The sequence below is a fragment of the Pelophylax lessonae genome (genome assembly GCF_965119305.1).
Source record: "Pelophylax lessonae genome assembly, chromosome: 1".
Taxonomy (NCBI): Eukaryota; Metazoa; Chordata; class Amphibia; order Anura; family Ranidae; genus Pelophylax; species Pelophylax lessonae.
The window spans coordinates 563,378,225-563,400,993 of NC_138768.1; the positions used below are offsets into that span (position 1 = coordinate 563,378,225).

The 22,769-nt window shown below is 45.5% G+C and overlaps 1 protein-coding gene across 1 annotated transcript in view; it reads right to left on the reverse strand.

Moving 5' to 3' along the window:
- The window catches only part of PTPN13 (protein tyrosine phosphatase non-receptor type 13), a 541,021-nt gene that overhangs the window by 418,659 nt on the left and 99,593 nt on the right, over positions 1-22,769 (reverse strand). The window contains exon 2 of the mRNA XM_082263089.1: positions 4,397-4,516. Coding sequence (XP_082119215.1) covers positions 4,397-4,511 — 115 coding nt within the window. The 5' untranslated portion in view covers positions 4,512-4,516. The remainder of the gene's footprint in view (positions 1-4,396; positions 4,517-22,769) is intronic.

Below are 22,769 nucleotides of genomic sequence, written 5' to 3' on the forward strand. Positions count from 1 at the left end.
ATTTTTTGGCAATTTTCAATTTGAGTAACATCTGCAGTGTAAATTTCAGGGAAAACACTAGAAATGTTTGCTATTTATAGCATCCTCATGACTCATTTGTAAAAAGTTTAAAATAGAAGGGCAGTGTGTGGCAACTTCTTCTTAGCATGTCATAGGTTGGGGCAGATTTACCTAAACAGGCGAAACAGAATTTGGTGCAGCTGTGCATGGTAGCCAATCAACTTCAGCTTGTTCAATTACACTTTGACAATAAAACCTGGAAGCTGATTGGTTTTTGTGCAGAGCTGCACCAGATTTTTCACCATGCAGTTTTAGTAAATAACCCCCATTGCACGCCAATGGTTTTAAACAAAAAAGGCACCCATCATTTAGAAGCCAAAAAAAAAATTGGTCTCACAATGACTTTCACAGCAAAACACTATAGCTAAAGTTTAATGTGCTTACATTTAGACTGCCCGCCCCCCCCCCCCCCCCCATTGTTGAAAACTAGGGCATCTGCTTGTGACACTGTGGTCCCTGGACCTGAAGGGTGCAGTTCAAGTATCCAGCAGCCAGCAGGTTTCAGTAATTAGTTACCACCTGATGCTGGGAGAGCATTTAGCTCCACATTTACCTGTGTGCCCATACACTGTGTTCAGCTGTCCCTTGTATCAGTTAACTTGGTCCTGCTGCCCGTACCTCAATCCAGTTCTCTTGATCCTGCATACCTATTCCCAGTTCTGATCCTGCTTCCTGTACCTGCTTATCATGTACCTGAACACCGCTGTCTTGACCCTGCTTTCTGCATACCTGATCCTAGTTCTTGTGATTCTGTGGTCTGTAACTCTCCTCCCCTGTACCTGAACCTGCTTCCTGTATACCTAATCTCAATCCTTATGATCTTGCTGCCTGTACCTACTTCCCATGTACCTGAACCCAGATCGCCTGACCCGAACTCCTGCATACTTGATCCCAGTTCTCCTGATCCTGCTGCCTGTACCTGAACCTAGTTCTCCTGACCCTTCTTTCTGCATATCTGACCTCAGTTCTTCTTGTCCTGCTGTCTGTACCTCTCCCCCTGACCCTGCTTATTGCATACTTAATCCCAGGGTCTTTTGACACCTCCCATGTACACTACTGTTCAAAAGTTGTAGGCCGGTGTAAAACATGCTTTAAATTATTAAGAATGCTTTCGGAAACAGAAGACGGGAAGTAAATGAAGAGAAATCCAAATCAAATCAATATTTGGTATGACCATCCTTTGCCTTCAAAACTCTTCTATATAAATAATATTCATCTATGTACAGTTGCACACAGTTTTTGAAGGAACACGGAAGGTAGGTTGTTGCAAACATTTTGGAGAACTAACCAAAGATCTTCTGTGGATGTAGGCTGCCTCAAATCCTTCTATCTCTTCATGTAATCCCAGACAAACCGCATGATGATGTGATCAGGGCTCTGTGGGGGCCAAACCATCTCTTCCAGGACTGCTTGTTGTTTTTTACACTGAAGAAAGTTCTTAATGTTTCACATAGACTAAGATCCTCTTGCTCACCTAGAAGTCTCTTCATGGCTTGGCACCCCATTATCTCTCTGAGCTTTTATCAACTTACCCCACTCCTCGTAACCTCCACTCATCAAGTTCTGGTCATCTGTGTGTTCCCTCTACTCACCTACACTCGATGAGAGACAGAGGCTTGCTCGGTTATGCTCCAAAACTCTGGAATTCACTCCAAAGAACATTAGAGAGTCATCTTCTCTAAACTCATTCAAATCAAATCTAAAAAGGTTTTTCTTTAGACAAGCCTTCACTTAACTGTCCCTTTATTCCTTAGTTATCCTGTGTATTCCTTGTGCTTTCCTTGTAAAGCACTTTTAGGCCCCGTTCACACTGGGGCGATCCGACTTCCCGGGGCGACCTCAGAGGTCGCGGTGCGAGCAGCGTGCCGCGACCTCGGAGCGGCCGGCACGGACTTCATAACATTGAAGTCTATGACGGTCGCCCCAAAGAAGCTCCGGACCCTTTTTCTAAGTCGGAGCGACTTGTGTCGCTCCTATTAGAACGGGTCCGCAGCTTCCCTATGGAAGGCGACCTACGGCGACCTATGAGGCGACCAGGTCGCCTCACAGGCCGCCCCAGTGTGAACGGGGACTGAGGAGCTACCTTTAAAGGTGCTATCTAAAATAAAGTTTATTATCATTATTATTACTAATCACATTAGCTGTATTTTCAGGCTTGTCCAGCAGCAGAATAAATTTGGGGCCAAAAACACGTCCCTGATAGTATGACATGATGGTTAAGTATCTGTCTGTATTTCTCAGCATTGAGGACGCCATTGACCCTGACCAAATCTCCAACTCCATTTACAGAAATGCAGCCCCAAACTTGCAAGGAATCTCCACCATGCTTCACTGTTGCCTGCAGACAGACACGCATTATTGTGCTGTTCCCCAGCCCTTCGGTGAACAAACTGCTTCCTGCTACATTCAAATATTTCACATTTTGACTCATCAGTCCACAGCACCTGCTGCCATTTTTCTGCACCCCAGTTCCTATTTTTTCATGCATAGTTGAGTCACTTAGCCTAGTTTCCAGGTTATAGGATTGGCTTTTTGGCTGTGATTCTTCCATGAAGACCACTTCTGGCCAGACTTCCCTGGAAAGTAGATGGGAGTACCTAGGTCCCACTGGTTTCTGCCAGTTCTGTGCTGATCGCATATTTTCCGATGCCAAATGGAAGCATGATGTGGCTTTCATCTGCTGCATTAAGTTTCCTTGGACAAGCACTGCATCTCCGGTTCTCAACGTTGCCCATTTCTTTGTGCTTCTTCAAAAGAGACTGAACCCCCAGTCTGCTTTAAAACTCTTTCCCTGAGAGAGACCTTGCTGATGCAGTATAGCTACCTTGTGTCTTGTTGCTGTGCTCAGTCTTGCCATGGTGTATGTCATGTGACCCTGAAACGGTCTTACAAAACCTTACCTTAGCAGTACTTGCTGCAGTTTCCAATGCACACTGTGAAACTCGCAGTGTGAAGTGAAATCAAACTAAGCAATTTCAGTACAGGAGAGGAGCCTGTACAACTGTGTAAAATTGAAGGTAGGCTCGAGGTTCCACTTTAACAGTAAACTGAATTAACATAATGCTAAAAAAACACTTTTCAGCTTAAATTGGCTAGGACACCGTTTATTGGAATCAGCACACTGTAGCTCATTTAGAATTGGGCACATGCGAAAGTTGGAATCTGGAGAGATTGGTTATTATTCACTATCGGCAAAACCTGTCTTTTGCTTAGCACATGTACACCAATTCAAATTATGAAGCATTTAGAACTGTTTATCCACAAAGATCATTAGACCCAGGGCATGGTACTATAAAAGTGAACTAAGTGCACATACACTGCCTGGCCCAAAAAAAAAAGAAGAAAAATAGGTCACGCGTTGGATCGTTTTTAGCTTTGATTACGACATGCATTTGCTGTGGCATTGTTTCGATAAGCTTCTGTAATGTCACAAGATTTATTTTTGTCCAGTGTTGCATTCATTTTTCACCAAGATCTTGTATTGATGAGAGAATCTGACCACTACGCAAAGCCTTCTCCAGCACAAGATTCTCAACAGGGTTAAGTTCTGGACTTTGTGGTGGCCAATCCATGTGTGAAAATGATGTCTCATGCTCCCAGAACCACTCTTTCACAATTTGAGCCCGACGTATCCTGGCATTGTCATTTTGGAATATGCCCGTGCCATCGGGGAAGAAAAAATCCATTGATGGAATAACCTGGTCAATCAGTATATTCAGGTAGTCAGCTGACCTCATTCTTTGGGCACATGCAGTAACTATCCAATAGGATATTTACTGCATGCTTAGTTTAGTTAGTTGCTTAGTTAATTCCAGGTGGCAATTTTTTTCTTGGCCAGGCAGTGTAACTAATAGCTAGCCAATATATTAGGACCGCTGAAATATAAAGAAAGTATGTTCACCTGAAAGTGCTGTAAAAATGATAACTGTTTTGGGGGGGGGGGGGGGGGGACTTTAAGAACTTTTTAGAACTAAAAAAAATGTAAACCACTTATTTTGGAGAGGGTTTTGTTTTGTACACGGCTAAAATATTAAGCATACCGCAAATTACAGATTAATATGTTTTTCTAACCTTGCAAAGAAATATGAAAACACTGTAAAAGTCATTTTGTAGAACATACCAATTTTTACCACTATGGAAGCTTAAAACTCAGGGGGTATAAAGGCAAATTTGGGAAATCTTTACAGTTGGGCCAAGCAGGATAAAAAATGATCAGAGAAAACTCGTTAACACGCTATCATCAAAATAATGGGTACAGACAGACATACGACTAAATTCATATTTCCAAAGTATTTTTATATTTTTTTCTAATTTATTAAAATATAAGATTACTCACCTTTCCTCAACAGCTCTTGCAGGCTTTCAGAACTTTGATTCAATACGGCCCATATTTCCTCCTCTTGTAACGGCCCTCCTCGAACTTCCAAAGCTTCAGCTAGTGACACATGCATATTATCTGGACAGATAGAGAGAGGATATAAACAAGTTAGAAAACCTATTAACAAGTGAATAGGTACATCTGCACTATTCAGCTGCCAACTTCAAAAGTAAACACAAAAATGCTCTGAATAAAAGCACAGCTTTATTTTGCATATGCAGACCATCTGAATGGCACTGATAAAACCCTGCTTGAATTCTGTTTCCGAGCAGATAACACGATGGTGGCCAGGCTTTGGGTTTGACACATTTTTCTATCTCATTTACAACTGTGGAGAAGATAGCATTGAATTGACCTGGACATCTGTTTTATTATCAACACTTCAGTGTGTTTCCAGACCAATTACAGGTATACCAGCAACAAAGCTTGATTGGACAGCATGATGAGAAAACAGCATGGCAGTAGCAAGGCAACATTAGCTTTATTATTTAGTAGAGCTTCTGTTGTCAAGCTTGCACTGTTTTACATGGGCAACAGGTATATTCATTAGGCCAGTACATCAAAAATTGAAGTAATTGAATGTAGAGAAATCTAGAAACAGCCTACAGTGATGTGGCAAAAGGCGCCTTTCACTGGAAATATTGTAAAGCACTTAAAAATCATTCAGCTCTGGGGGTCAGGTATGCTAGGTACAACACTGCTTTAAGTGCCATCTCTAAGTTGCAGTAGCTAAAAGCAACCAATTACAAATCACTCTGTAGAAATACGCTCAGCACAAAATTAAATCTACTCGGCTGTTAGGAATTATTACACTCCAGGGTTGGCTAAAAAAAAAAAAAAAGAAGTGATATAATGTGAAAAGTGCAAGGGGGAGTGAACTAATGCATAGCAAAGAGATATTAAAATATGGTTTCAGCAAATTAAATTGTGATTGCTTGTTAAGTGTTGCTAACCTTGTACAATGCTCTTACTAGAACTCAAATAAAAAAGCCCAATAAACAAATTGACATATGAAAAATGATCAGAAAATCAAAAGCAAAATGTTGCTTTTATTTTGCTCCTGTACAAAATAACCTGCCAAACTTGGATTTGAAATTATAATATGGCCAAATGACACTCTGGGAGAGGGGCACAAGGGAAATCTATTTTACTTAAAGAGTAAAGAAAATGTGAAATGTGTGGGGAAATAATTGAATACAGTAAGCATAGGAAGATTTACGCAAAATCATTCTAGGGAACTGATTACTCACATTCAAAGCAGACCCCCCAGGCCAAGTTACACATCCCGAGAGGTTGCAGACAAGTCCCACAGCGCTGCCATGACTTTAGGAAGTCACAGCTGTCTCCCATATTCAAGATGGTGGCATCTTGCTATAAAAGAACATTTGTTCATAAGATAATATAGCCTAAAAACATTAGTTTTTGTCCAATTGACACAGACTAAATGTATCTGCAGATTCACTGGATGAATGGCTCTGCAAAGTTGTTATAAAAGGACCCCTACATGTTAAATCTGTATTCAACCCAAAACCAAAATGTAGAATATATTAAAGCTTACTAAGTTGCGGTCTGTGGGCTGTTGAGCACCATAAAGAAAGAGTGACAATGGGGTGCTGGGCGCTAAAACGTTCTCTGTGTTCCATTGCCAGCACTGAAAGAGACTGTACCCTGGGCGGAGTTATCCCTGCCACCTAAACAAGTAAAGTCCCAGCCTGGGGAGAGAGAAGCACAAGAGTGTGTAATGGATAAAGGCGGCCATCGACTGTTCGACTCTCGGCTGCTTCAACAGGGACTGGCTGAGATTCAAACCATGTACGAGCAGGCTGATTGTACCAAAGTAGATTGATTGATCAACTTGGGTACAACTAGCTTGTCATATTTTTCATGCAAGAGGCTATATGTATAGCAATAATCACTCCCAGCCAGGATGGCTCCCCTCTGCTGGGAGAACAATAGCTCTGCAGGTGGGATTCCCCATCATTACTGACGGGTGTGCAGGAAAGAAAATCACTTGAACTATGGCCAGCTTAGGTGCTCACCAATGCGAAGGGAGTTGATGGGTTAACTTTTTTTCTCACTTCAAGTTTTATTCAAGGTTTTCTGACAATACAGAGTGAACATATTTTCAAATAACCATAAATTAATGGACAGTAATACAAAATCCAGACAAGGGTTAACTTTTGCCATGATGCCAATGCTGGGGGTTATTAGTGAGTCTACTGATACCAGTGCAGGAGGCTATTATTGGGGGTTATTATTGTACTTCAGCTTCTTCAGTGTGCATTGTGATGCACTGCAAATAAATGCAGCAGGACCAAAATTTTTAGGCAATTAGGTGCAAAAACATGCTACTATTTGAGCTGCCCTCTGGAGGTTTCAGGGACTGCACTTGAGGCCCTCTAGAATGTTTTTTAGTTGAACACCACTACTCTAGTTTCTACATCTGCAGGACAGCTTATTCTGTTAAAAAAAAAAAAAAAAAAAAAAAAAAACACCGTCAGGATCACCTGGTGACCATAAAAAGGAAAGAAAGCCTAAAAAGAAAACTACTGCGAACACATCTAAGAATTGTTAAGCTGCAGTATAATTATTTGCTTTTGGGTTTCATACTGCTTTAATGAGGTTTTATATACAAAAAAAACAAACATCATGGGATTTTTGACTTGCCATAAAATCCATTTCCCTGATGTTCATTAACGGACACAGCTCCTGATATTCTTAACCATTGGGTTATTCTGCCCCCTACAAGAGTAGGACACTAGGCAGAAAAAAAAAGTCTGGCTATGCCTATGGGCAGTCCCAGGGGGTATACTCCCTCTTTCTACTATAGGTACTCAGTTTTGTTACAAGCAGTGTCAGAGAAAATACAACTCCCCAGAGGGGTGGGTGCTGTGTCAGTCAATGAACATCAGAGAAATGGATTTTGCGATAAGTCAAAAATCCCATTTTCTCTTTCGTTCATTGACGGGCAGCTCCTGATATTCTTAACTATTGGGACATCCCAAAACAGTGTTAAACATGAGGGGTGGGAATAGCAAAAAATTCCCAAGGCTAAAAACAGTAGCCAACCAGGCAACAGGAGCTCAACCAAAAACAACTGGAGCCCAACTGGGAAAAAAAAAAAAAGAATACACCCTCAAAGAGGGCCAAGTTCTCAAAAGAGGCATCCGCAGATGCCAACACATCCACTTTATAGAACTTTGAGAAAGTGTGCACCGACGACCAGGTGGCCGCCTTGCAATCCTGCGTCACTGACGCCTGATGACAGAAAGCCCAGGAGGCACTAAGCGCCCAAGTAGAGTGCGGCTTGATAGGGAAAGGAGGTACCTGACCCATGATGGAATAGGCCTGAATCACAGTCTGTCTGATCCATCTGGAATGGTCGCAGAGGAAGCGGAAAACCCTGTCCGAGACCCATCCGTAAGCACAAATAGGGAGTCTGACTTACCAAAAGACTCCCTAGCTGCCAGGTACACCCCAATTGCCCAAACCACATACAAGGCAATTTCATTAGGATAGGACACAGGGAAGGCAACACAATGTTTCATTCAAATGGAAAATCAGAGACAACCTTTGGAGGGAATGATGAACAGGGGCAAAGAACCACCTTATCTCACCTTATCGTCCAAGTCAGCGACTGTAAAGACGGGAGGAAGATTGGTCCTTGGGACAGCAGATTCTCCCTAAGAGGAAGGTTCCAAGGAACGTCAGCCACCAGCTGCACCAGATCAGCATACCTTGCCCGGCGAGGCCAATCCGGGGCCACCAAGATAACCAGAATCCCTTTGGTCTCGATCCTGTGTAGAAGTCTTGGCAGAAGCTTGAGAGGATGGAAGGCGTAAATCAGATGATACTGACCCCCACGGGGCCACCAGCACATCTGTGGCGTCCGCGCCACGAACCACTGCACCTTTCTTGAGCCGAGACGCCAACAGATCAACTTCGGGAGTGCCCCACCGGAGACACAACTGGTGAAGCACCTCCGGATGAAGAGACCACTCCCCCCGGTCCAACGCCTGCAGACTGCGGTAATCCACCTGTCAGTTTTCCACTCCGGAAAGGTGTACGGTGGAAAGGGCTAGAACGAACGTTCTGCCCACCTGAGAATGCCGGCTACCTCCAGAGCCGATAGAGAACTTCTGTGCCCCCTTGGCGATTGACATAAGCCATGGCTGTGCATTGTCTGATTGAATGCGCACTGGACATCCTTGGCGATGATCCGTCCAATGTTCCAGGCACAGTCTGATCGCTTGGAGCTCCAGGATTTTGATTGATAGTCTGGACTCTTCCAGGGTTCAGACCCCCTGAGCAGAATTTATGTCGAGAACGCCTCCCTACCCCGACAGGCTGGCATCCTTGGTGACCACCGTCCAATACAAGGGGAGGAAGGATTTGCCCTGCCGGAGAACAAAGCCACCAGATCAGGTACTTATTTGCACCCCGAGTCAGCTGGATTTGGTTGTCCAGAGACTACGGAGTCTTGTCCCATTTGATCAGAATCTCACTTGCAGGGACCTCGTATGGAACCATGCAAATGGGACCGCATCAAAAAGGTAGACATCAGGCCCAGCACTCTAATGCAAGTCAAGAGGAATGACCATCTGCTGGACAGCAGGAGGAGAGTTGCAGCCAGCAGTTTCTGGAGTTTGTCCAGAGGAAGGAGTACTCTGGTTAAGGCCAATTCCAGGGTTAGACCCAAATAGTCTAGTTTTGTGGAAGGAACCAAGGGAGACTTCTGAAGATTCAGAATCCAGCCAAACTTCCTCAGGGTCCATATACAGATCTCCAGGTTTTCCACCAGCGCAGTAGGAGAGACTGCTCGCAGAAGGTTGTCCAAGTAGCCCAGGGCCACGATCCCCTGCTGACATAACAATGCTAGCACCGGGGCTAACACTTTCATGAAGACCCAAGGAGCAGAGGCGAGACCAAAGGCAACGCCACAAACGGATAATGCTCCTCTCCCACGGCAAAGCGGAGGAAGCTCTGGTGACCGACACATATTGGAATGTGAATGTAAGCGTCTTTGATGCTAATGGAGGAAAGAAAATCCCCCTAATGCCGGGAAGCCACCACCAGACTCCATTCTGAACTTCTGCACCTGCACAAGCTGTTGAGCACCTTGAGGTCCAGGATTGAACACACCTTGCCCTCCTTTCTGGGAACTGTAAAAAGGATTGAGTAAAACCCCTGAAAATGTTCCAAGGTCAGAACCGAGACAATCACCCCTTGATGTAAAAGGTCTTGCACTGCCCCAAAGAGAGCCTGTAAGCGGACCGGGGACATTTGCACGTTGGAAGTAAAGAACCTTTCCGGAGGGTAAGAACTAAACTCGATCTTGTAGCCAGGGCGTATGACTTCGTGGACCCACTTGTATTGTAATGGGAAAGGCCACAGGTCCAGGAACCAACGAGGCGCCCCCACCCCAGATATGGGCGAGGGGGCACCTTCAAGCTGAAGGGGCCTTGTCCTCGGGTCCGGAGAAGCCCGCTTTTTGATTTGCCAGACCAAGTTCGCTTGAAACCCTGAAGGGCTTTGATCCCTTGTAAGTCAACCCTGAGGGATGGGAAAAACGTATGAGTCGAGGAGGGGGGCCCACGTCTACGACTAGTAGCCTAATGAAGAAATGTACTCATCCCTCCCTGTGAGACCATTAATGAAGTCATCCAGGGTAGCACCAAACAGGCGATCTCCTCAAACTGGAAGATCAGTCAAGGTATTTTAGGAACTCTGGTCCACAGACCAGCATTTGAGCCAAAAGACACACAAAAAGGACCACTGTCGAAACAAAGCCGAGCCACTAGGGTAGCCGCTTTCAAAGGGGCATCACAGATAAACTGCAGCCCCTGGACCATCTAGTCCGCCAGCTCAGCAAAGACAGGGGTGAGCTGTTCTCCCTCCAGGTCATGATGTAAAAGCTTAGCCCACTCGGTCAGAGTCTGCGACACCAGGTCAATGGTGAATATCGGCCTCAGTGCTGAACCAGCCAGGGTGTACATATTGCGGGCCACAGCCTCCGCCTTCCTGTCAGCCGGGTCCTTAAAGGCCGGGGACTCTTCAACCAGAATCGTGGTTGCCTTGTTTAATCTGGAAACAGGAGGGTCCACCACCGGTGGAACAGTCCACTTCTAAAGAAGGGACTCCCTATAGAGGTATCGCCTAGCAAAGCGCTTAGGGACCCCAAGGGGGGCGCGTTGGTCATCCCCACTCTGTAGTGACAATTCTGTCAAAATAGGAGGGGAAAGGTTACACCTTTGCTGCCCTGGATGGCTTGCGAGTGCCAAAAGGGACCTGCATCTCCGTCGCAGCTGCGTCCACCATCTTTAAGGTCTTACACACAGATGCAATCAGTACGTCCCCCAGCGCCTTTTCATGCACGGTTGCAGAAGTGGAAGAATCCTCCTTACTATCTGAGGATTCAGGGGGTATGGTCGCAGACCCATGCAGGGTGACCCACGTCCACAGTGGCCGAATCAGATTCAGGATTTGAGGGGACAGATGAGGCAGGGGAAGGTGGGGGAGCTTTTTTTTGCCAGCTTGTCGCCCAAAAGCCAACTCCACCTGGGACACAAAGGACTCCAGAACCGCCATCAGTGCGTCGATGGATGGATGGGACCTGGAGGGCCCTGAGGGTTCAGAGAGGGAATCAGGTGGGGAGATGTGCTCTAAAACAGTCACCAGGGGGACCCCACCAAAAAGTAAAACACTACTAAGGGACACTCCCACAACTCTGGTAGCACACCAGTCACAGTGCCCCCAATCAATCCTCAGCAGAGAGGGAGAGGACCCCACCAGACTCACCACCCTGCAGAAACCTGGCACCTCAGAAAGGAAAGGATCCAGGAGTCAGCACCAGGGGGTGAGGAGGGGCTCCCACCGCTGAAATCGCCACCCACAGCTGCCACTGTTTTCTTAGGCAAACCACCACAAAATGGCCGCCGAACTACAAAAACATGGCTGCCGTGCATTGCAAGGGCTAAAAGAAAATGCGGGTCCACAAGGGTCTCAGGAGGGATCCCTAGGCCTTTAGGACAGGCACAGGCAGGACAAGAGGCCCTGCCAGGAGCCCCCACCAGTTACAACGCCAGCCGCACAGCTGATCATCCGGTCGCGCACCCCCCCCCTCCAACCCCCATGACTTCAATGAATGAAAGAGTATAGAAATATATTTTACATGCATACAACAAAAACATTCATATAGAAATTTCCCTCCACAGCTCTGGTCTTGTAGAGCTTGCTGTGCTCTAAAAACCTTTAAATTATTTAGCTTGCTAAATTAGTGAAAGCTACTAACAAAGCACCATTGTGTATAAAACCTATTTTTACTAATATTTCTATTTTTTTCTATTTTGTAATCATATTTTAAACTGCAAGCAACATGTGGCTATTACAGATGATCAAAGGAATCTGCATGCCAAGCTAACAGCCTGTGTGGAAATGGGCCAGAAACAATAGCATATGTAAACCTGTGGCCAGAAAGCGAATGAGTAAAGCCATAAGTTTCACATTACTTTCAGGCAGAAAAAATAAAGAGGTCAAATTCAAGAGCAACCTGAAACTTCTACAACTGCCTGGTGTTTTCCCAGCTATTTCTATGCGATCATTTATTGTGTTATCAAAAGTGCTAAAATCGGTTTATCAATTTGGATCAATTATTTTTTCTTTTTGGATATTATTCAAAACCGCTTTGCAAACTTTATAACCTAAAAGGTGAAATAATTTATTTGTATGTGTGGTTAAAATGTAAAGGTATAGTCTGGCTTGTAAACTTGCCAGAATACTGAAACCGGAAAATGTCCAGGGTAGGGGAAATAAAAACTACAGCAGTGTTTGCATACAAAAAATGTGCTTATTTCAAATAAAAATGGATGTACTCAAGATCAGGGAATCCCACAGATCAAAGTCCTCTGAAGTAAAAATATGCTGTACAACCTAACCTTTATTGAATTCTCCTTACAAATATATGTAGACTATATTTGGTGTAGTGACACTACAGGCATAGCTGTAAAGGAAACCACAGTCTGTCCTGGCTGTGTATGATTGTGTTGTAAGGGAGATATCCACAAACCTATTTAAAGGGTAACTTTTGTGGGTGAAAAAAATAGCAAATAAACAAAAATAAAGCGTATACGGTTGCGACACAATTCATATTGTAATTGAATGTTATTAAAATTACCTATCGTTTTCAATCTGCCGCTGTTGTAAATTTTCTGAAAATGCAATGCAATATGGCTACCTGGAGCTGTTCTGTACACAGAATGTACTCCTAATAGGAACACATCTAAAGGGATGCAGGCCCTGCAGTTTTCCTCATTAGAGCCCTGCAACTGCCACAGCTGATATACAATTATCAAACCACTCCCATTTGACCCACTTAGCACTGAGGAACAAACAATGATTTCTTCAGAACAACAAAAGCAAGGAATCTGCAACAAAGTTTGTTAAAATCATTGTAATGTACAGAGATCACCCAGAAGGGAATATTTTTTTCTCAAAAAAAAGTGGAGTTACGCTTTAAACTAATCTTGCCACACCATTGCGAAATTTAAACTGAACATCTAATGACAAAATATATAAGCAAAGATTTCCTTTAGTTAAAAGGGTAGGACCTACAGTGAGTAAAATAAGTATTTGACCCCTTTGCAAAACATGACTTTGCACTTGGTGGCCGTTTCTTGTAGGTGGCCACCAAGTTTGCATACATCTCAGGAGGGATTTTGTCCCACTCCTCTTTGCAGATCCTCTCCAAGTCATTAAGGTTTCGAGACTGACGTTTGGTAACTCGAACCTTCAGCTCCCTCCACATTTTTTCTATGGGATTAGGGTCTGAAGACTGGCTAGGCCACTCCAGGACATTATTGTGCTTTTTCTTGAGCCACTCCTTTGTTGCTTTGCTATGTGTTTTGGGTCATTGTCATGCTGGAGTACTCATCCACGACCCATTTTCAATGCCCTGGCTAAAGGAAGGAGGTTCTCACTCAAGATTTGATGGTACATAGCATCAAATGTCCCTTTCATGCAGTGAAGTTGTCGTATCCCCTTAGCAGAAAAACGCCCCCGAAGCTTAATGTTTCCACCTCCATGTTTGATGGTGGGGATGGTGTTCTTGGGGTCATAGGTAGCATTCCTCCTCCAAACACAGCGAGTTGAGTGGAGCTCGATTTTGGTCTCATCTGCCCACAACAATTTCACCCAGTTTTCCTCTGAATCAATCAGATGTTCATTAGCAAACTTCAGACGGGCCTGTACATGTGCTTTCTTGAGCAGAGGGACCGCTGCATGATTTCAGTCCATCACAGCGTAGTGTGTGTTACCAGTTGTTTTTTTGGTGACTAGGGTCCTAGCTGCCTTGAGATCATTGACAAGATTCACCTGTGTAGTTCTGGGCTGATTCCTCCCTGTTCTCATGATCATTGAAACTCCATGAGGGGAGATCGTACATGGAGCCCCAGACAGAGTGAGATTGTGTTTCTTCCATTTGCGAATAATCGCACCAACTGTTGTACCAACTGTTGTCATCCTCCCACCAGGCTGCTTGGGGATGGTCTTGTAGCCCATTCCAGCCTCGTGTAGGTCTACAATCTTGTCCCCGACATCCTTTTGCTCTTGACCATGGTGGAGAGATTGGAATCTAAATGATTGCTTCTGTGGACAGGTCTTTTATACAGGTAACAAGCAGAGATTAGGAGCACTCCCTTTAAGAGAGCGCTCCTAATCTCAGCTCGTTACCTGTATAAAAGACACCTGGGAGAAAGAAATCTTGCTGATTGATAGGGTATCAAATACTTATTTCACTCATTAAAATGCAAATCAAACTTCCGGTTCCGGCGCCCATGTAGACAGCAGCACGGGACATCGGCTCCAGGCTACATCAGCAAATTCACCGGCATATTCAGCCCATCTAAGCCCACGGACGCTGCGAATATCCCTGCTCACATCCCAGGGATCGGGCGACCATGGATCGCTACCTCCAACACGGCGGCGCTCCAGCGACTCCACTAATCAAGCCCGCGGCTTCAACTGCGGCCTCCTCTGAAGCGGTCATGGAGGTTGCCGCCCCCCATCCGGGAACTGCAACCCACGGTCAGTCTACCAACCCTATCACTGAAGCTCAGATAGCCTCTCTGGCTCAGGCGGTGGCCACGCTACTGTCACCCACTATTAAGGACGCTGTAGACAAGGCCATTTCTGAAGGGATTGCACAGATTAGGAAGGAGATAGGTGAGGTGACCATGAACACAGACTCACTGAGATCGAACACAGGATGTCTGACCTGGAGGATGAGATACAGGGCTCTTTTTCTATGGACCAGCAGACCAGGCAGACTCAAAGATACCTATTGGACAAGGTAAATGATTTAGAAAACAGATCCAGGAGAAAATCTCCGGATCATAGGGCTGCCGGAATCGTATGGAGCCGATTCCCTCTGTGAGATAGCCTCATCCCGCCTCCCCGCGGCTCTGGGGATCCAGACAGCCTGCTCAGTGGAACGAGCCCATCGCCTGGGGGCCCCCTCATATGACAGACGCGCCCCTTGATCAGTCATAGTGCGGTATCTTAATTATATGGAGAGGCAAAATATCCTGAAATCCTTCCGCAATTTCAAGGCTCTACAAGTCGATGGTCACAAACTATTAATATTCGCGGACTACTCCCAGGAAGTCTCACGACGCAGAAAGGCTTTTCAGCCAATTTGTCGGGCTCGGTTTCACAAATCCATAAAGTTTACACTGGCGTACCCTGCAACTTTACGCCTTGCGGACTTATCCGGCGAACAAAAGTCCTTCTCCATTCCCGAAGAGGTCTTCCACTTTTTGCAACGCCACTTTAACATAACTCTGGATCCTCCTTCAACGTCCTCCCCCCAGTACCCTCAAGGCGCCAGGGAACAACGGAGCCCCAGGAAAGACCCAGCAGAGAAGCAACGGGTGCACGGTCCTTCTTCCCGCAACAGACCTCGCTGACTTTCGCCCTGACACCAACTTACTTGTCAATCCATCTCTCAATATGCGCAGTGTGCATATCCTGTGTTTCCCTGCAGATGTATCTTTCCCAGGTTCTTGGTAACTATGAATCGGTCACTGTTCTTTTTACTGATTCAGGTTTAGTCTTTTGTCTTGTTTAACATGTTATGCGCACTGACAAATGTGGGAAACTTGCCCTTTCATGGCACTACTTTTCTTTACTTTTTAGAATGATGCTGTTTTTCTTCCTACTGTTAACTCTTATTTTGTAGTATTTAGCATGCATAACGGCTGCCCTGCCTGCACGGCCTTGCCTATCCTGGTGTTTACGGCCACCTTACGTTTGCAGGGATCCCTTCTCTGATCCTATGCAACGTTGATCAGTTACTATACTCTGATTGACTGCAGTGAGGGCTTAACTACTGGACCTGGCGACGCTGTCTAACGCGTGAGCGAGCTCATGAGGAAAAAAGTGAAGTCCGATACCTCCAATAGCTGTTTATCCCTTCTTGACCCTTTTGCCCCAGTTGGGCCTCCCCCTCTACCTCCCCCCGCACCCACAGCACCAGCACCTTGCAGTATCACGCTGAACATCGCCACCTTTTTCTCATACAGGTCTCCACTAGTTACTGATACACGGGCACCTACACTCATTGGTACCAGACGGCTAACATACCATCCCCATGGGACCCACCATGAGTGTGATTTCATGGAATGTTAAGGGCCTCAGATCACCTAACAAGCGAATGGCAGTTCTCAGACATTTGAAACGTCTGAGAGCTGACATAGCAGTCCTACAGGAAACACACCTGAAAGCAAAGGACTTCCACCGCATTCAAAAATTGTGGGTGGGACAGGTCTTTGGATCCCCGGCAGTGAAGGGCAAGGCGGGCGTTCTCATACTTATCCACAAAAATCTATCTACTACCCTAAAATTTTCTGTTGCAGACGATGCCGGACGTATAGCAGTGGTACACCTAGCTACCGCACAACAGGAATGGGCGTTAGCAGGGATCTACGCTCCCAATACACCTTCGGAAACCTTCTTCCAAACAGTTACACGGACACTGGCCCCATACCTCCACCTTTCGCTGCTGGTAGCGGGAGATTTCAACCAACTCATGCATCCAGCTGAGGATAGGTCCTCGGCGACGGGTGTCCACCCGCATAAACCTCAACGTCACTCTTCATTACTGCGCGACTTTGCACATAGCATACATCTCTCCCCTCATTCCTCGCCAGGGACCCCGAGGTCTCCTCTCTCATCAAGGATGCCTGGTCTGATTTTGTCTCGCACAATGAGACACCCACGGTATCTCCCACACGCCTTTGGGAGTCCGGGAAGGCAGTGCTGAGAGGTAGCATCATTTCTTATGCTGTAGCATATAAGAAAAACATTGGCAAAGAATTTGTGGCAGCCAGCTCCTCCTTAAGAGAAGCCCAATCTGCGATGAATAGACACAATTCTATCGAGAATAGGGAACGCTGGCGAACCGCCAAGGCAGTCTTCGGTGGGTGGGCTGAGAAGCGAGAACAGCTTTATAAATCACATCAGGATTGGAAGTTTCACTATTATGGTAATAAACCGGGAAATCGGTTAGCCTCTTTGTGCAGAGGACCCTTTACCCCGACACAGGCGTCTGCCCTTAGAGACACCAACGGACAACAGGATGATGACCCGCAAGACATTAATAGGGTATTCGCACAATTCTACAAAACCCTGTATAGTCACGATCCCATTAATGAGGATGTGGCATCGGAATGGCTCTCCAAGGTCCATCTCTCAACGATTACACAGGGTCAGCTATCACAGCTGAATGCCCCACTATCCCTAGAGGAAATAATCACAGCAATTAAATCACTTACTCCAGGCAAATAGCCTGGCCCCGACGGGTACACACCGGAATTCTATAAATTAGCAGCGGACGCGGTGGCACCGACGCTACAGTCAGTATTCAACTACATACTAGATGGCAACCCTTATCTCCCCACGGGCCACCAAGCACATATACAATTAATATATAAAAAAGGGAAAGATCCACTGGATCCAGGTTCTTACAGACCGATATCCTTACTGAATGTGGACTCCAAGCTGCTCTCTAAATTAATGGCAGACAGATTGGCATCCATCATGCCCTCCCTTATCCATCCCACGCAATCGGGGTTCACGAAAGGCAGATTGGCCTCATCTAACATTAGGAAGGTATTACTTGCGCTTGAAGTATCCAAAGCTGACCCGAATACAGACGCGGCGATTATAACCCTTGACGCCGAAAAGGCATTTGATAACGTGAATATCCAATGGCTGGATCGATTTCTCACCCAGATGGGCTTCTCAGGCAAATTTCTACATTTGATCAGAATGATGTACGCATCCCCGGCGGCGCAGGTGATGATAGCAGGCCATACCTCTCCCCCTTTCTGCCTATACAAGGGGACAAGACAGGGTGCCCACTCTCCCCTCTGTTTAACTTAACTCTGGAGCCCCTCTCCAAATTTTTACTAACACACCCAAATCTCCAGGGTATCAGGGTGGGCTCCGAGGAATTACGTACCGCCATGTCTGCGGATGATGTTCTCATCTTCACGTCTAATCCGGGTCAAGATCTCCCCCTGATCCAAGCCATATTTGCCGACTATCGTCTGTGTTCGGGTCTCCGTATAAACTTCCATAAAAGCGAAATACTACCCCTAAACACTACCCGTACTCCGCCGTGGGCAGCTTCTTCGAACCTGCGCATAGCTTAAACTCACATTACCTATCTGGGGGTCAAGATAGGGCCTTTCCCCTCCTCTATATACCACCTTAACTACACACCGGTCCTCGACAAAATGATAGCGGAACTAAAATCATGGGCCAAGTTACCGCTATCCTTTTTTGGCAGATGCCACCTGTACAAAATGACCACCTTCCCGAAATTACTGTACCCACTACAAACAATCCCTCTACTGCTGAAACATTCTGACGTAAACAGGCTACATTAAGCGCTCTCCTGTTTCCTATGCAAGGAGAAGAGACCGCGCATCTCACACAACAAACTGCATATGGCCAAACGGGATGGGGGGGGTAGATCTTCTGAACACGAGAATATATGTTATATGCCTTCTGGAGGGGCTGCTTAGACTGGATCAGTCAGGAATCACAGTATACTAACCATTCGTTGGAATCGCAAATGGTTGCTCCCCATGATCTGACTGCCTTGCTGCACTGGGGGACTGGGGATCTTCCCACCTCTCTCCGCAACAATATCCTGATTAAAGATACGGTGGCAGCATGGAGAGAAGTGCGGAAGAGGCTGGGGTCTCCCCAGCGTCTAGATACCTTCCTATCCATCGCCACCCCAGGTTTCCCCAGGCGCAGCAGCACACGGTTTATGAGACATGGTCATTACAGGGGATCAAGTTGGTATCACAGCTTTTTGAGTACTGGTAGACCATTGGGCTTTCAGTTATTTGCTGAGGCCTACGGCCTACCGAAGAGCCACTATCTTTACTTTAGGCAATGTACAAGTTTTGTTGATGATTTACGCCGTACCCGTTCTCAACGCTTTCACCCGACCCTTGTGGATTCAGCAGGGTAAACACAGGATATCGTAGCTGTATAAACCTCTCCACCAGGAACTCTTCAAGGGGATTACGCATTCCGTAGCCAAATCCTGAAACAAAATGCTCAACTCTCCTACTGCTCAGCCTAGGATCCTGAAGGACTACCTAAACACTCGCCATCATATCTCCAGTGAATTCTGGAGGGAACAACAGTTTAAGATACCTCATGGAGCATACATTACACACATCCGCTGGTCCAACGACATCGCCCATCACTACTGCCCCCTATGCAGGGAACCCTATCCATCTCTCCTGCACAAGTTATGGCTTTGCCCCCTGGTATCCTCCTTTTGGGACAAAACGATCCGCTATATAGCTTGACTGACTGGGGTACTACTTCCTAAGGATATCTATCCTCTGGTATTCACTTGCTTGGACAGGGAAAGTCTTCTATTACCAAAGGAGGCCTGGAGGCTTTTGTTTCTCTATAAACAATGGATAGTAACTTGTCTGATGTCAGCACGCAGATTGATATTACGCCCAGGGCCGGATTAAGAGCATCATGGGCTTGGTGCTGAGGATTTTGAAGGGCCTTAAGGGCCGTGCCTTGGCATGCACCCAGAGGAGGAAGGGTGCAGCCATGCATGCCTAATTCCACATGGGATGCTGTCTCTGAAGCCCATAAACCCATCCATGCATCGGCAACTGTCCCTCCTTGTCCGGCCTTCGTGCTGTGTGGGGAGGTTCTGAGGGAGCTGCCTGGGTAAGCAAGCATAGAAGCCAGACTTCTGTGTTTACAAGTGACAGAAGAGCGGTAACAGTGAATATGGCCAACCTGGGGCCTATATAAAAAGGTAGGGGCCTGGAGCTGCAGCTCCAATAGCCCCTACGTTATTCTGGCCCTGATTACGCCACTGGATGTCTGATACTGCCCCCACTATTAATGAACTGTCCTCGGACCTCCATGCCTTAAGAAATACAGAATTTGTGGGACTCTCACTAGATTCATGCCAGTCCCGGCCAAATTTTGCACGCAAATGGAACTTGCCTGCCCCCCTCCTTCCTCCCCCCCTATAGGGAACATAGCTTCCTTCTCACACGTGATCTAGGGCCTCAATACTGACTTGGCGGACTGATGCATACCCACGTAAATACACCTGCCCACTCGACCTGCTTTTCATTTCTCCCACTGGTATGCCAAGTAATTACAGTGCCTATGAGTATATTTGCGTTGGTGTTTACAATGGGTCATCAGCTCTTTCACGGTTCAGCCCCTATACTACCTGCCCCTAACCTACAACCTTGTGCCTGACTCCCTCTCTCTCCCTTCTCCCATCATCCCCCTTCCCTCCCCTCCCCACCTCTAGTCTTCCCCATACATGGCCGTACTGACTAACTCCCTCCTGGTGTTTCTACCCATACCTCTCACCTTAATATCGCTCCTTCCCCCTCTTACCTGGAAACAAGTTTGACATGAACCAGGCTATAAAGTCCAGACAGCACTGTACACGAAATTCCTCGAAATTTGCTGTATCTATCTGCAGAGCACGTTGTCTTTTGGTTATAACTAGTGTTGTATATTGTGTATTACTGCTCATCGTTCATTTCCTTGTACTGAGTTGAATTTCAATAAAACGTTTAAAAAAAAAAAAAAATGCAAATCAATTTATAACTTTTTTGAAATGCGTTTTTCTGGATATTTTTTTTTTTTTTTGTCTCTCACTTAAAATTATAGACTGATCATTTCTCTGTCAGTGGGCAAACATACAAAATCAGTAGGGGATCAAATACTTTTTCCCCTCACTGTAGTTTAACACTAATCTTCCTGCTGGCTGCCCCTGCACAAGCACACCAGTTCCTCAAACTTCTATGGAACAGTCTGTTGAGGGTGGGAATTTCTAGGAAGCAGTCCCATAACAGTCTATGAATAACCGACATGCGATGCAGTCAGCAGGTAGATTAGACAATGGTTTTAAGGAATATAGGACTAGATGAAGCTGTGCCTCTTTTGTTTCAAATAGTGGCAAAACTTCATAACAGCGGCAGCTATATCCACACATCAAAGAGTAGAGCCTTGTGTCCTCCATCGAATGCTAGGAGAATATAGGACTAGATGAAGCTGTGCCTCTTTTGTTTCAAATAGTGGCAAAACTTCATAACAGCGGCAGCTATATCCACACATCAAAGAGTAAAGCCTTGTGTCCTCCATCGAATGCTAGGAGAAATAAGGGAGTAAATAAGTAATTTTTCCCTTTTGTTAGGGCCTATTTGAATTAATATATTTTCCTAAAAGTATTGTTTAAAATCTCCCTAATTGGACTTCCATGGAATGTTGTCAAAGGTTACCTAAATCTGATAGTATATTTGGTAGTTCTACACTGTTACTTTTCAAATGAAAACTGTTGGAAAGTTTTCAGAGCGGTGTTTCAGTTGTTTCCCACAACCAAAATGATCAGAGTTGAAAAAACCCACCACAATGCCAGCTGACAGACATTTTCCATTTACCAAATCTCAAGACTTGGGTAGCTTAAAACCAGGTAACTTTCAAAACTAAGCAGAATTCTGTTGATTGTTTAACTCAAACATATTGGAAGATCTCTGTGTAACCAGGTCACAGAAGAAGGAAGAAGGTTTTGTGCTTGTTGGGTGAGCTGCATGAGAACAAGCAGTAGGTCTCAGTGCTGCAGAAGGCAGGTTGATGTTCATCAATCTTGGAGACACATCTGCCCATCAAGGGCTAGCCTAACAAAGTGTCTGCAAAAATGTTCACAAAGGTAATGCAATACATGGCTACTGTTTATTATGTTAAGCTTGAATACAGTAGGTCTAACATTCTAAATCAACACCAATTATATGTTGGTTTTGTGTAAACAAGTCTAGTAGAGGAGAAGGGAAATCAGACATAGCACCAGGTAAATCATGCAAACAATCACATTGTGTGCTACAATGTATAACAGTTCTGAAAAGCACACAAACCTTTTTTTCTAATTTAGGCTCGGGTCACACTATTGCGATGCGGGAAGGCTGCGAATTCGCAGCCTTTTCCCGCATCGCACACGCACCCCCGGCAGTTCACACTGCCATATGCGATCCGCTGGGGGTGTCAATGTAATCTTAACGACACCCCCAGTTTGATCGCATATCGCAGTGCGATCGTGCAGTTCGCACAGGATGGGATCGCACAAGTGTGAACCGCTGTGCGATCCGATCCTGATGCGGCTGCAAAAATGCCTCCTGTGCGTGTTTGCACCGGGTGCGATGCGAATTTAGCCATACAAACTGTATGGCTAAACTCGCACCGCACAGCTGATCGCATGTAATGTCGGAGCAGTGCGCTCCGACATTACATGCGAACCCGGCACTCGCATCAGTGTGAACCGGGTCTTACTGGAAACAGATTTAAGACTGGTTTGTATGGGCTTTTTATTTTGCAATCTGAAGCTAACTTTTATTATCCACTTGACCTTCGGAAGATTTACGCCCCTTCACGATCAGGCCATTTTCTGAGATATGGCACTGTGTTACTTTAGCTGACAATTGCGACACTGTACCCAAATAAAATTTATGTCCATTTTTCCCACGAACACGGTTATTTGATAACCCCTGCGTTTATTTTTTGCGCTAAAAAAACTGACCGACAATTAAAAAATGTATATATATTTTTTACTTTCTGCTATAACCCATATCCAATACACAATTTTAAAAATCCCATTAGGCATATGATTGGTTTGTACAAAAGTTATAGCATCTACATGCTATGGTTTATATCTTGGATTTTTTATTCATTTTTATACTAGTAATGGCGGCGATCATCGATTTATAGA